We start from the raw sequence: 14,314 nt of genomic DNA, 5'->3' as shown, positions 1-14,314 counted from the left end.
GTGTCATAGCCCCTGTAGGAGTTCAGAGTTAAGAGGTCAAGAGTTAATGTTTCCATTGTAACACCTCCAGATTTGACATAGAAACCCTCATTTTTAACACTCGATTTTAACTACTATCATTTTACACCTCAGAGTTACATTAAAAGAATGCGACTCTACTTAGAGTAAAATTAACTCTACTTTTGCAAGAAGACTACTAACACCAAAACATTTAACACTTTTGAATTTGCTGTGTAACAGCAGGGTTCATGATGCTAGCAGGGCATACATGGAATGCCATAACCAAGTGGCCAGCATAGTATACAGAAACATCTGTGCCAAGTATGGCCTGGAAGTCCCGAGGTCAAAATGGGAGACGCCCCCTATGGTGGTGGAGAATGACTGAGCTGAGATCCTGTGGGACTTACAGATACAGAACGACAAAATGGTGGTGGCTAACCAACCGGACATAGTAGTGGCAGTCAAGCAGAAGATGGACGTAGTGATAGATATAGCAATACTGAATGACAGCAACATCAGGAAGAAGGAACTGGAAGAAGTTGGAGTAGTACCAAGGGCTCAGAGAACAGCTTGAGAGGGTGGAGGGTGAAGGTAACAGTGGTCCCAGTGGTAATTGGAGAACTCAGTTCAGTGGCCGCCAAGCTAGCAGTAGCACTGCCAGGCTGTGCCAGGCACCTTTCTACCTTTAAAACCCGGAGAGCAGCCAAATGGCTGGTAGGCTTTTAGCTAAGCTTTAGCTTCAGCCAAGTGGAAGCTAAATTGGCTAGTCATTCATATGTAAATTAGGTTGTTACCTGGGAATTCTAGAGGGAGGGGAGTGGGGGTGTGTGATTGAGGGGGTGGGGGAGCTGCTAAAAGCTGTGAACTTCCTTTTGTGTTTCATCTTGATGCATTCTCAATCATCCAGGGAAATAAATCTCCAAAAGTCACCAACTTGGAGTGTTTCAGTTTGCCATCTTAGGGAGAAATCAACACACATGGGTGTATGTCCTTTGTTGCTGAGATTTATTGATAAAAACAGTACAAAAAACCAACCATTTGTACACATATTTACAAATAATAATAAAAAGTGAGTGAGTACATTTCAGCATTTTCAACATTATACCAGTGGTCTGATTGATGCCACAATGGAGCAAATCGAGCAAAGACTGATAAGTTCGCTGCAATTTCCAGTGTGTGGGGATCATTTGTCACCAACTGCATCACGTGCTACAACCCTGGTCTACATATCACCGTTGATGAACAGCTTTTCCCATCAAAGACTCGGTGCTGTTTCCTGCAGAATATTGCAAGTAAACCTGACAAGTTTGGGATCAAGTTTTGGGTGGCTTGCGACCTAAAATCCAAGTACCATCCAGTACTATCCATTTATCTTATTTCTTAGGTGTTTTCAACCTCTGCTGCCACGCTGACGGCGTATGTGGCCAAACGGAAGAAGACAGTCTATATTCTTAGCAGCATGCACAGCGTGGTTCAGACTGATAACACTATCAAAAGGAAGCCAAACACTGTCACCCTTTACAACAAAACAAAGTGTGGCGTGGATGTGATGGACCAGATGGTTCGGGAGTACACTGTCCGCAGAGGAACACGGCGCTGGCCAGTTGCCGTGTTCCTGAAAACACCTAAGAAATAAGATAAATTGTTATTTCCATAGCCCTTTTACACACAATGAAACACATAAACATAGAACCACAAAAGACCTGCAACATACCTGAGTGGTGAATTCATTGCGATCTGTCTGTCTAGTGGATTGAGGAATTTTCCTGCGAATCTTGTTGACTGTGCCAAGGATGGTGGTTTTCCGTCTAAGAAGTTTTTGCGCAAGTGAAAGCGATGTGAAAAAATTGTCCGTGGTAACATTTCTGCCCTTGTCTAGGAATGGTTCCATCAGCCTCATTACTACATTTTCAGAAAGTCTCTCCCCAGTGGGACGATTGGGGTCCTTGCCAAGATATGGGAAGACATTGCAAATGTACTTGGATTTTAGGTCGCAAGCCACCCAAAACTTGATCCCAAACTTGTCAGGTTTACTTGCAATATTCTGCAGGAAACAGCACCGAGTCTTTGATGGGAAAAGCTGTTCATCAACGGTGATATGTAGACCAGGGTTGTAGCACGTGATGCAGTTGGTGACAAATGATCCCCACACACTGGAAATTGCAGCGAACTTATCAGTCTTTGCTCGATTTGCTCCATTGTGGCATCAATCAGACCACTGGTATAATGTTGAAATGTACTCACTCACTTTTTATTATTATTTGTAAATATGTGTACAAATGGTTGGTTTTTTGTACTGTTTTTATCAATAAATCTCAGCAACAAAGGACATACACCCATGTGTGTTGATTTCTCCCTAAGATGGCAAACTGAAACACTCCAAGTTGGTGACTTTTGGAGATTTATTTCCCTGGATGATTGAGAATGCATCAAGACGAACACAAAAGGAAGTTCACAGCTTTTAGCAGCTCCCCCACCCCCTCATCCACACACCCCCACTCCCCTCCCTCCAGAATTCCCAGGTAACAACCTAATTTACATATGAATGACTAGCCAATTTAGCTTCCACTTCACTGAAGCTAAAGCCTAGCTAAAAGCCATTTGGCTGCTCTCCGGGGGTTTAAGTCTAGGCGAGTGGCTCTAGCAGATCCCACGAACAACATCAGACATCTCTGTCCAGAAGAGCGCAGTCCTAGGAACAGCAAAGATACTGTGCAGTACCCTCAAGTTTCCAGGCTTATATGATAAAGACCCCCACAGAGGAAATAGGGGAATTTTGGTTTTCACCCTTAATATAACCGGTATAGTATTTATTTCTCCAGTATGGATAAATGGGCCTGATATTTGTTTGATTTTATAAGTCTATTTGTTATTATAATTATTGTAATATTATATAATTATAATTAATAAATGGTAGATGAAATAAAAAATAACAAGTTCATTCCATACCATGTGAATACAGAACTATTTTCAATACTTCTCAAGACAAACAAACACCCTATTCAGGATTCATTAAAGGCAGACATTCTTCAAATAATACACATTTCGACCTATTACATCTATCCCACCAAAGTAGCCATAATTCCGATTCAGTAAAAGGACTAGATGTTACAATCCCTGATAACGCATTGCTTTAAATGGAGAAAATCTTGAGGGATGGCTGTTATGAAGAAAGCACTTATAACAAACAACTTAATCTCAACAAATTTTACACTTCACAGAGGTACAAGACAAGGGTGCCCACTCTCACCCTCATTATTTGCACTTTTCTTTGAACCATTAGCAGCAGCAATCCGTCAGAACGTTAACATCATAGGCATTCACACCAATAATACACCAATAAACACATAAATATAAAAAAGTTTATATGCAGATGATGTACTCCGGTTCCTACAAAATCCCAATAAATCAGTTAAAGAACTAATCCAAATCACTAATACATACTCCCAAATCTCTGATTATACAATAAATTGGAATAAATCTACCACTTTAATAATAAATGGAGATACCCATTCTTATACATGACAGATCCCTCACCTACCACCTACTACTGGCATGATCACATACCTAGACATACAATTCTCCCCCAAACTGTCAGAGCTGTTCCACTGTTTCACTCCTCTATTGAAAACAATAAAAGATGACTTAAACCGATGGATGACAAAACCACTTTTAATTTTAGGATGTACTAACACCATAAAGATCAATTACGTATTCACAATGATCCCTATTCAACACACAGCAACTTTTTTCACCACTTTGGACACAATAATAATAACATCATTCTAATGGAAAAATTAAAAATTCCAGATACTGCCCACTGCAAACCTTGGCTTGGGACCCTCCAAAAATGGCCTGTATTTATATAGCGCCTTTACTAGTCCCTTAGGACCCCAAAGCGCTTTACATATCCAGTCATCCACCCATTCACGCACACATTCACACAAAAAGGTGTCTATACCTTTGGATTAAAAAAAAGAATACTCTGCATCTCGCTACAGTATTTTTAAGGTCAAAACAAAAGAAAAGAAAAAACAAACAAAATAAAAATGGTTTGCAGACAGATAAGAGACCCTAGACTATCATGCTTTTTGTCACATGTCAGAGGACCATTCAAACAGTTCTCCTATCCTCCAACACAATAACAACTTTCAAACCCCCAGCCCAAATATCACCAGTGTGATATGGGCCATACTTCATGCTGGTACTGGGACCTGGGCCAGCCTAGGCTCCACAGTGTGGGGCCCACATCTGTCCCATGGTACATTACATAATTGGTGTGGAGTAGTGTTGTTCAAAAATAAAATTAGGTTCCCAATGAAGGTTTTCAGTGGGAAAGAACACTGTGGCTTGCCCACAAAAAGCCCACAAAGAGACTCAAAAGGCAAAATTGCTCTAGGCCTGACATGAGCTATCTCACATGAGGTCTACATTTTCTGTGGTAATGTTTGCTGGAAGATAGCTGCTGCACGGTTGTAGCTAATGGGAATCCTCCTATGCACTTCTTGACTTACTATCCATTACAAATATATAATTAATTAATTTCTATTAATCTACTACTTGTACATTACATTCCTAATTCTAATGACATATTTTAAAGGTATAGTGTGTAAAATCTCACCACTGGATGTGAGTAGATTGCAGATTGTAGTCAATTGAATTCAGTTTTCTTACTCCTCCCAATTCAAGTGCAAAATCCTAGCTATTGTGGCTGGTGCAGGAAAAACACATTTATGATCACATTTAGTGGCCAGCTGCTTTGCATTTCCCCATAATAGTCACAGCCAGTTGGCATGTCTCTACTAATCTTTGTGTATAAAAACATTTCTGTACACACTATATATTAACATGATTGAAGAATATTTGGCCAAAGATCTGAAATAAGAAATTATTTGATATTTTTTTTTCATTTTGTCTTCGTACCCTCATCCCTAACTGTTCATAGTAGATGGCTGCCCACACACACAAATATCAAATGGTCATATATAGTTTCAGAGAGTTATTTGTGATCTTCATATTAAAAACAACGTATGTGGCCGATCTCTAGCTACATACATATGGACTATTTCCATCTCAACCACTATATTCAAGATAGCAGGGCAACATGTCAGCTTCTAAAATCAGGCATCCCTTCCTCTTTTTTATTAATTAATCACTTCTAAATTAATGAGAAGATGTAATTACACACAACTCAATGTATACATAGAGCAGCTTTAATTTGTCAAATAATCTAGTGTAGGTTATGAATAATCATTTTTTCGCAACTTTGTTCACATGGATCAGCTTCATTTCATTTTTCCTCTTCTGTTTCCTCTCATCCCAGCTGGAGTCAGTCTCAGTTGTCACAGGGCTCGAGGCCGGGTACACCCTGGCCAAAACTGATATCAAAGTCGGGGCTGTATCAAGACACGAGGACTAAACCCCAATTCAACCAGACCCAGAACTGATCCTGAATTAAAACAGGACTACAACAGTTCAAAATCAGGACTACTGAGGAATTAACCAAGACAGAACCAGAATCAGAACTAGATGATAGTAGCACTAAAAATCATCATATACCTGCACTACACTTGTTTTTTTAATTCTACCAAAGTCCACTATTTAGATTGAGAAAAGTGTATATAATTATTTAGCAAACAAGCCTGCATAAATGTAGAATTTGAAAAATAGCAAACCAAAAAAGAAACACAAGGTACAAGCAGTGTTGGGGAGTAACGGAATACATGTACCGCCGTTACGTATTTAAAATACAAAATATGAGTAACTGTATTCCGTTACAGGTACCGTTTAAAAAGGTGGTATTTAGAATACAGTTACTTTGTTGAAATAAATGGATTACACGGCGGTACTTTCCTGTTTCATATTGTGGCGGGTCAGGACTGTTTCGGTTTTGTTTGACAGTAGTTCCAGGCGGCAGCGTTGCAGTTGCCATGGTTACAGGGTGACGCTCTCGCTCTGCGTGTTTCCTGGGTGAGAGAGCGCCTTTTTGTTGTTGTTGTTGTTGTGCTAAGCTAATAAGCATAATGCAGAATGTAGCATCATGGGCAGTGTAGCCCGTGCTGCAGGGAGAATGGACTGCCATACTCGTTATGTGTCTGTGAGTGCGAGGTGGGAGAAAACGGGAACTGGAAGCATGTAAATATAATAATAACCACTGCAGCCAAGAAGAGTGCCTGACGAGCCTAGTTGTAAGTACGCTATTAAAACTCTGTACGCTTTGTTCGTGTTTTCCGAAACAATAAGTTCCGTTGGAGCAGCCTGTCAACGCCTCTCTCTGTCTCTCGCAAGCAGAGTTGACCCACACAACAAAGTAAAGCTATTTTTCGCCTAGGAGCCCGACACGAACCCATATTATTCAGAGGTCCCTTTACTACGGTTCGGAGCCGCGGACCTTCAGTAACAGTAATAAATCACACAGCAATAGTACATTCACGTAGTTGTGAAATGCATGATAATATGTTAAGTAATCCAAAGTATTCAGAATACGTTACTCTCATTGAGTAACGTAACGGAATACGTTACAGAATACATTTTAGGGCATGTATTCTATATTCTGTAATGGAATACATTTTAAAAGTAACCTTCCCAACACTGGGTACAAGATACATGAGCACCTATGATACGGTGATACTTTTGGTAAACAAGAGTAAAGAGAGAAACTATCTGTATTTCTTAATTGCAAATGGCACCAAATTGTATTCAAACTGAGCCACACTTATGGAGCTCCACGATTCTCTTCCTGGTGTTTTGGTTGACATCTTGATGTTCCCATGTCACAGAAACAGGCTCTGTGTTTTGCCTTATATGCATCCACAGGTGTGCCACCAATTTACTCACATGGACTCTACTAACCTATCAGAAGCTTCTTCAGTTCAGAATGGAATCGTCTGGAGTTTTCTTATTAATTAACAATAAACTTAGTGTACATGTACTCCTAATTTTGATCAAAGTGATAAAAAATAGACAGCTCTGTCTCTCTTTATTCTGACATTTAACTAATTCAAAAGATGTTTCAATATTTATCTAAAACAAAAGTTTACTTTAAATTGATGTTGTACAGTAAAAATGTTTTCTCCTTAAAGTGTATGTAAATATCTGGTTACAAATGTGAATATCCTGCTGTGTACTGAAATCCCTCTTGGTTTGCATAGAAATATACTGAACAACATACAAAGCACAATATATAAAATAACATTTACCTGAGTTTTTTCTTTGAAAGAACCCTCTAATGTCCATTCTTATATTTCAGTACATAACTGAAACCGATTTAGTCGGGGAGGGTAAGAACTGAAAATATGAAATAAACACACGTAAGCTAAGACTCTCTAAAAAAAATAGCATTTGTTCGGCTTTTCATTTCACCATTTGTTGATTCACTTGAACAGCAAGTAACGTAATATTGGTCAAGTGATCAGTTTGATATCAATCTTTCGTGATACACCGTCATATTTACATTATTTGTACGGTACGAATGATTTGCTTTGGTACCTGGTCAAACTTAAGCTCTCCTTAGTATGGCTGGCTCCATTTCTCCAACAGCACACTCACAGGTAGCAGCTGCCCCGCCCACTCGCTCAGTCTTAGTGCCTGAGCTCGGATCATACCAATATCAGGGGGGATTCACGCACAGTCGTAAATTCCCACAGTGTGCACTATGCGCTTCGAATATTGCTTGCACTTTTTGTTTTATACAAATTATACTCCAAAAGACCCCGGGCTTCTGACAAAAAGACCTGGGCTTAAGCCCAGTAAGCCACCCCCACGCTCCGCCCCTGGTATACATACTGGTACAAGGCATCTGTGGAGGGTCAGATTCAGTGCGATAGTAGCCATTGCGACAGACACAGTTAGTTGCTCCCTCGCTGGTGGTCCGGCTGTTAATGGGACACTGTAAACATTTGTGGTCTCCCTGAGCAGCCTTGAAGAAGCCTGTAACACATGCTGTGAGGGGAAACACATAGTGGTTAAATACATTTAAAAATGTGCAGAGAAAGGAAAGAAGAAACAATTAGGAACAAAATGCATACCATACAAGTACAGTATAATTTCTTATGAGCCACAACTACAGATTAAGATAGTTTGTCTGAGCTATTTCCAACGACTTTGCTCAGAAAGTAAATGTTTTATCATTATAGCCCGCATGGTGGCATCTAATAAATGGACTGAAATGACTATAGACTCCACCACTGTAATAAAAAGGAAACCATTTTAAGCCTGAAAAGCAAATTCTCTTTCATTTGAGAAAAAAAAAGTAAGCTAAGAATTTCTTACCCATAAAAAAGTTATCCAAAAATGAATGACTATTTATATGTGCGAAACTGTTAATCACATTCGATTTTATCTAGCACACAATCTCAGTCTCGGTTTTCCTCCACAAAGGAGGAAAACATACCAGCATGCTTAGTTGTATGCATCAACTGTTACAACATGTTACAATCAATAAAAAAAGAAGAGAAAAATACAAAGACTGGAAGTAAAACAAAATATGAAAACAAGAGAAAGGCTCTTAGAAAATAAACTAAAAGGAGAGTAATGGAAAACTACTAAAGACAAAGAGAAGGGGGGCTTGTGTCATGGTAGGTATTTTTGGTTGATTTTCTCCAGACATTTAAGATTGTATTTTTTAGCCTCTGTGTTTCCTCCAGCCCCTTAAACTTATGGACAAAGGATGTAAGCAAAATGAATATACAGTGAACCCTTGAACACTGAATAAAACAAAAATGCTGCATAAAAGCAATAAACACAAGCTTCAACAAGAATCACAAAAATATATTCAAAGAATATGTCAAATAACCCAAACCCCTGACTTACAAGAACCTTTCCAACTCAGGAAATCTAAACTCCACTTTAAGTTTTCAGTGTTCAATTTTACATCTCATTCTTCACAGATATAAACAAATCAGTTTGTTTTACTGTCACGGGCAAGCCATATGTGAATCATTAAGGACCCAAGATGCGGCAGCTCTGGTGCAAGTGAGTTTATTAATCAAATGTAGATACAAACAGAGATGGCAAGGGTGAGCATGAAACTAAGAAAACCTAAACTGGGAAAAACTAACAGAAACTAACCAGAAACAGAGATGCAGGTAGTCACAGGGAAATACACAGAATGATGGAGCGGAATAACGCAGACGAACCAGCAACTAACAGAGGTAGACATGAGGTTTAAATACACAGAAGGATAACGAGGGAATGAGACACAAAAGGAGTGCACAGCTGGGAGTAATCAGACATGATGAGACAGGGGGAAAGTAAACTGAACACACTGAGATCAGACACGGACCTTCAAAGTAAGACAGGAAACACATACACACGCAAGGACACAGACTCAGAGACGCGGGCGAACACAGAGACTAGGGATGGCTATCGTTTAGGCTTTATCTGATACCAGTACCAAACCGGTACTTTTGAAACGGTGCCGGTACTTAAACGGTGCTCGAACCGGTGCTTAAAGAATCAAGAACACAAACTTTGTCCAAAAACCTCTCATGTTCAGCTGTTTTTTGTAAAAAGGGTTATCCCCTGCAGCTATAGGGCATATATGGTATCACTCTTGGCTGGAAGCAGTGCTTAAACAATGGAAAAAAACACCAACTTTGTCCAAAAACCTCTCATGTTTAACTGTTTTCCACTTTTTCTTTGGTCATTTTAGCCTTTTTGGCCAGGGAGAAGGGAGTATCTGCCATTAAACAAGAAGACAGCCGCATGTAACTATGATGATATTTGCTAGTTCACTTTACATGCATTAATGTAATAACATGGTTAGCCTACTCAACGTAAATTACACACGAACAACATTAAGCTACTCACGCAGAGAAGAACGGCTGCTGCTGCCATCATCATCCGTCATCATTTCTGCTACACTGGCAGGGCTAGGGGCCAGGACTCTCCTCTTCGGGTTCTTGGGGGATGATGCTAACTCCGGGTCCGATAACAGGCAACCCACCCGCAGTAGATGTGCTCGGTGTGAGGTCTCGCAGCAAGCTATCAAATACGGTGCATTTCTCGGCTTTTAAAAAAACGCTATGCGTCGCCAGGTGTTTCATCAGATTCGAGGTGTTACCTCCTTTGCACAGTATCACCTTAAAGCACTTGTTGCAGGCTGCTGAGTTTGCATCTTTTGCTGTGAAGTACAGCCAGACTTTGACCGCTTCGCTTTGGGCATTTTTAATCTGTAGCTCTGCTCTAAAAGAACGTACGTACCTGGGCCCGCCTATACTCGCAAAGGTAAAATGATTGGCTAGAATCCAAAGTGTGTGACATCTCAGGAAAAAAAAGCACCGAAATGAAGCACCGAAATGTTTGCTGCTTTTCGGTCTGGTTACTACCGTTTATGTCATACCGGTACCCATCCCTAACAGAGACCTTACTACACAAAAGGGGATACACAGGCAAGGATGACATCAAACAGAGGGAACACAACTAAACCCAGGGAAACCAAAACACAACAGTCATAATACATAAAACTATCAAAAGTAAAAGTACAAAAACCAAAAACACTGGGTCACCGACCCAGGACCATGACAGTTATAGCAGTCCTTTTCCTGCAATCGAGTCAACAAAATAGGTTTACCTCAAACTCAAAAGATCAAGAGGGTCTTTGTTTTCCTCTTTTAGTTGGCTTTTTTATTGGTCTTTACTCACAAGACCGTCAGTCCTTCTACAGGGAGTGCAGAATTATTGGGCAAGTTGTATTTTTGAGGAACAATTTTATTATTGAACAACAACCATGTTCTCAATGAACCCAAAAAACTCATTAATATCAAAGCTGAATGTTTTTGGAATAGACTAGAATAGAATAGAATGCCTTTATTGTCACTATACAGTTGTACAATGAGATACAGAGCATCTCCTACTCAGTGTAAACATGCTGGGGGGGGGGGGGGGGGGTACAGTTCTGCAGCGCTATGTACATATGGACAGTATTAACATATATATATATATATAATGTACAATATACAAGACGTAAGTAATATGTAATAAATAGTGTTATGTATATACAGTTGAGTTATTGCACATAGAATTGGTATTGCACAGTGGTGGTCCATAGAGGAAGTGGGAAGTGGGGGGGGGCTGTGTTATCTGTGCATGTGTCAATTCAGGGTGGTTATCGCTTTGGGGAAGAAACTGTTTTTGAGTCTGTGGGTTTTTTGTGTTGATGCACCTGTAGCGCTTCCCTGAGGGAAGCAGGCTGAACATGTTGAAGCCAGGGTGGGAGCTGTCCTTGATAATGTTTGCTGCTCTGGTGAGGCAGCGGGAGGAATAAATGTCCATCAGGGAGGGGAGAGGGCAGCCGATGATCTTTTGTGCTGTCTTGACCACACTCTGAAGCCTCACTCTATCTGCTTTGGTGCAGCTGCCGTACCATACAGTGATGCAGTAGGTTAGCAGGCTCTCAATGGACGAGCGGTAGAAGGTCAGCAGCAGGTTGGAGTTCAGCTTGTACTTCCTGAGGACTCTCAGGAAGTGCAGCCGCTGTTGGGCCTTCTTGATGACCGCTGAGATGTTTCCTGTCCAGGAGATGTCAGCAGAGATGAGGACACCAAGGAACCGGAAAGTGTGGACCCTCTCCACACACTCCCCGTTGATGTAGAGGGGGGCCAAGTCGGTGCTGTGTCTCCTGAAGTCAACAATGAGCTCTTTGGTTTTCTTAGTGTTCAGTGCCAGGTTGTTTTCTGAACACCAGGCTGCCAGCTTCAGGACTTCCTCTCTGTACTCTGCCTCGTCTCCCTTCGAGATGAGTCCGACTACCGTGGTGTCATCAGCAAACTTGATGATGAGAGTGTTGTTGTGGGTCGAACTGCAGTCGTGGGTGTAGAGAGAATACAAGAGGGGGCTCAGCACACAGCCCTGTGGGGAGCCAGTGCTCAGTGTGCGAGTGGAAGAGAGATGACGGCCGAGTCTTACAGTCTGGGGCCGGTTTGTGAGGAAATCCTTTTTCCGGGCACATGTGAGAGGAGGGAGGCCAAGAGTGACCAGTTTGGTGATGAGGATGTCCGGGATTATTGTATTAAAGGCTGAGCTGTAGTCCACAAAGAGCATTCGGACGTAGCTTTGCCGCTGCTCTAGGTGACTCAGCACAGCGTGGAGGGCTGTGGCGATGGCGTCTTCTGTGGATCTGTTTGCACGGTATGCAAACTGGTGGGGGTCGAATTCTGGGGAGAGGTAATCCTTGATGTGCTGAAGGACTAGTCTCTCAAAGCATTTCATGATTACCGGTGTGAGGGCCACAGGGCGGTAATCATTCAGGCTGGAGATGTGAGACTTCTTCGGCACTGGGATGATTGTGGCTGATTTTAGACAGGATGGGATGGCTGCCTGATCCAGTGAGAGGTTGAAGAGTCTGGTGAAGATGAGGGTGAGCTGGTGTGCGCATGCTCTTAGTACCTTGCCAGGTACTCCATCTGGACCGGCCGCCTTCCTGGGGTTCACTGCTAGGAGGACACGTCTGACCTCGTGCTCTGTTACAGTGAGTGGAGCGGTGCAGGAACCAGGTGAGGATGAGGATGGGAGCAGGGCTGAAGCAGATGAGTGTTGCTGTTGTGGTGTTTCAAAGCGGGCGAAGAAGCTGTTTATTTCCTCTGCCAGTTGCCCACTCGGGTTTTCTGTTTTTGCAGTGCTGCCTCTGTGGTTGATGATGTCTTACATTCCCTGCCACACCTCTTGTGTGTTGTTGCTGGACAGGTGGGACTCGATGTTCCTTTTGTGGTCTGACTTGGCTTTTTTAATCCCCCTTTTCAGGTCAGCTCGAGCAGCCCTGTACAGAGCTCTGTCACCTGACCTGAAGGCGGCATCACGGGCTTTGAGGAGTGAGCGGACCTCGCTGGTCATCCAGGGTTTTTGATTTGGGAAAACCCGAATGCTTTTGTCCACTGTCACATTTGCAGTACAGAACTTGATGTAGTCCAGTACTGATCCTGTGAATGTTTCTAGGTCCTGCTGTTCAAATATGTCCCAGTCTGTCTCTGTGAAGCAGTCCTGTAGTTTGGAGAGAGCATTTTCCGGCCAGGTTGTAACAGTCTTTGTGGTGGGTTGTAATTCCAGGTCATCCGTTTTTTGCACGAGGGATCTGGCGTTGGAGAGATAGAGGCTCGGCAGGGGTGGCTTGTGTGGTTTGTTTTTTAGCCTTAGCATAATGCCGGACCTACGGCCCCGCTTTTGCTTCCTCTCCCTCCGTCTGCGCCTCCGCCTAGTCCCGATAACAATCCACGGGGAGCCCGGTGGTCTCGCTATGTGATCTGGGATGTTGTGCGTGTGAAGAAAGTCCAGTGAAACGGATGTTTGATGCTGGTCACCGATGTCTATGAGGCTCTGGCGGATGTAGCAAACTTTGAAAGTAGAGCCGATAATGCAGAAAAAAATAAGAAAGACATACAAACTAAGCAAACTAAACAAAAAAAAGGAGTACTGAGACGGAGAGCCGTAAGCCGCTGCAACAGTGTGTGCCGCCATATTGCCAAAGTAGTTTTTAGTTTGTTTTTAGTTTTAGCTATTTTAGGGGGATATCTGTGTGTGCAGGTGACTATTACTGTGCATAATTATTAGGCAACTTAACAAAAAACAAATATATACCCATTTCAATTATTTATTTTTACCAGTGAAACCAATATAACATCTCCACATTCACAAATATACATTTCTGACATTCAAAAACAAAACAAAAACAAATCAGCGACCAATATAGCCACCTTTCTTTGCAAGGACACTCAAAAGCCTGCCATCCATGGATTCTGTCAGTGTTTTGATCTGTTCACCATCAACATTGCGTGCAGCAGCAACCACAGCCTCCCAGACACTGTTCAGAGAGGTGTACTGTTTTCCCTCCTTGTAAATCTCACATTTGATGATGGACCGCAGGTTCTCAATGGGGTTCAGATCAGGTGAACAAGGTGGCCATGTCATTAGTTTTTCTTCTTTTATACCCTTTCTTGCCAGCCACGCTGTGGAGTACTTGGACGTGTGTGATGGAGCATTGTCCTGCATGAAAATCATGTTTTTCTTGAAGGATGCAGACTTCTTCCTGTACCACTGCTTGAAGAAGGTGTCTTCCAGAAACTGGCAGTAGGACTGGGAGTTGAGCTTGACTCCATCCTCAACCCGAAAAGGCCCCACAAGTTCATCTTTGATGATACCAGCCCAAACCAGTACTCCATCTCCACCTTGCTGGCGTCTGAGTCGGACTGGAGCTCTCTGCCCTTTACCAATCCAGCCACGGGCCCATCCATCTGGCCCATCAAGACTCACTCTCATTTCATCAGTCCATAAAACCTTAGAAAAACCAGTCTTGAGATATTTCTTGGCCCAGTCTTGACGT

At 42.1% G+C, this 14,314-nt stretch overlaps 1 protein-coding gene across 2 annotated transcripts in view; it reads right to left on the bottom strand.

Moving 5' to 3' along the window:
• Positions 1-14,314, bottom strand: part of LOC146550629 (ephrin type-B receptor 2-like) — a 90,973-nt gene that overhangs the window by 34,734 nt on the left and 41,925 nt on the right. For both annotated transcript variants that reach the window (XM_085258844.1, XM_085258842.1), the window contains one exon: positions 7,786-7,941. In XM_085258844.1, the coding sequence (XP_085114970.1) occupies positions 7,786-7,941 (156 nt within the window). The remainder of the gene's footprint in view (positions 1-7,785; positions 7,942-14,314) is intronic.

This window comes from Mchenga conophoros, linkage group LG20 (genome assembly GCF_057382185.1).
Source record: "Mchenga conophoros isolate Kocher_MC1m ecotype Shallow Benthic linkage group LG20, M_conophoros_male_GT1.1, whole genome shotgun sequence".
Classification (NCBI taxonomy): domain Eukaryota; kingdom Metazoa; phylum Chordata; class Actinopteri; order Cichliformes; family Cichlidae; genus Mchenga; species Mchenga conophoros.
The sequence above is the reverse complement of the archived record's forward strand: the minus strand, read 5'-3'. Positions and strand labels throughout refer to the sequence as shown.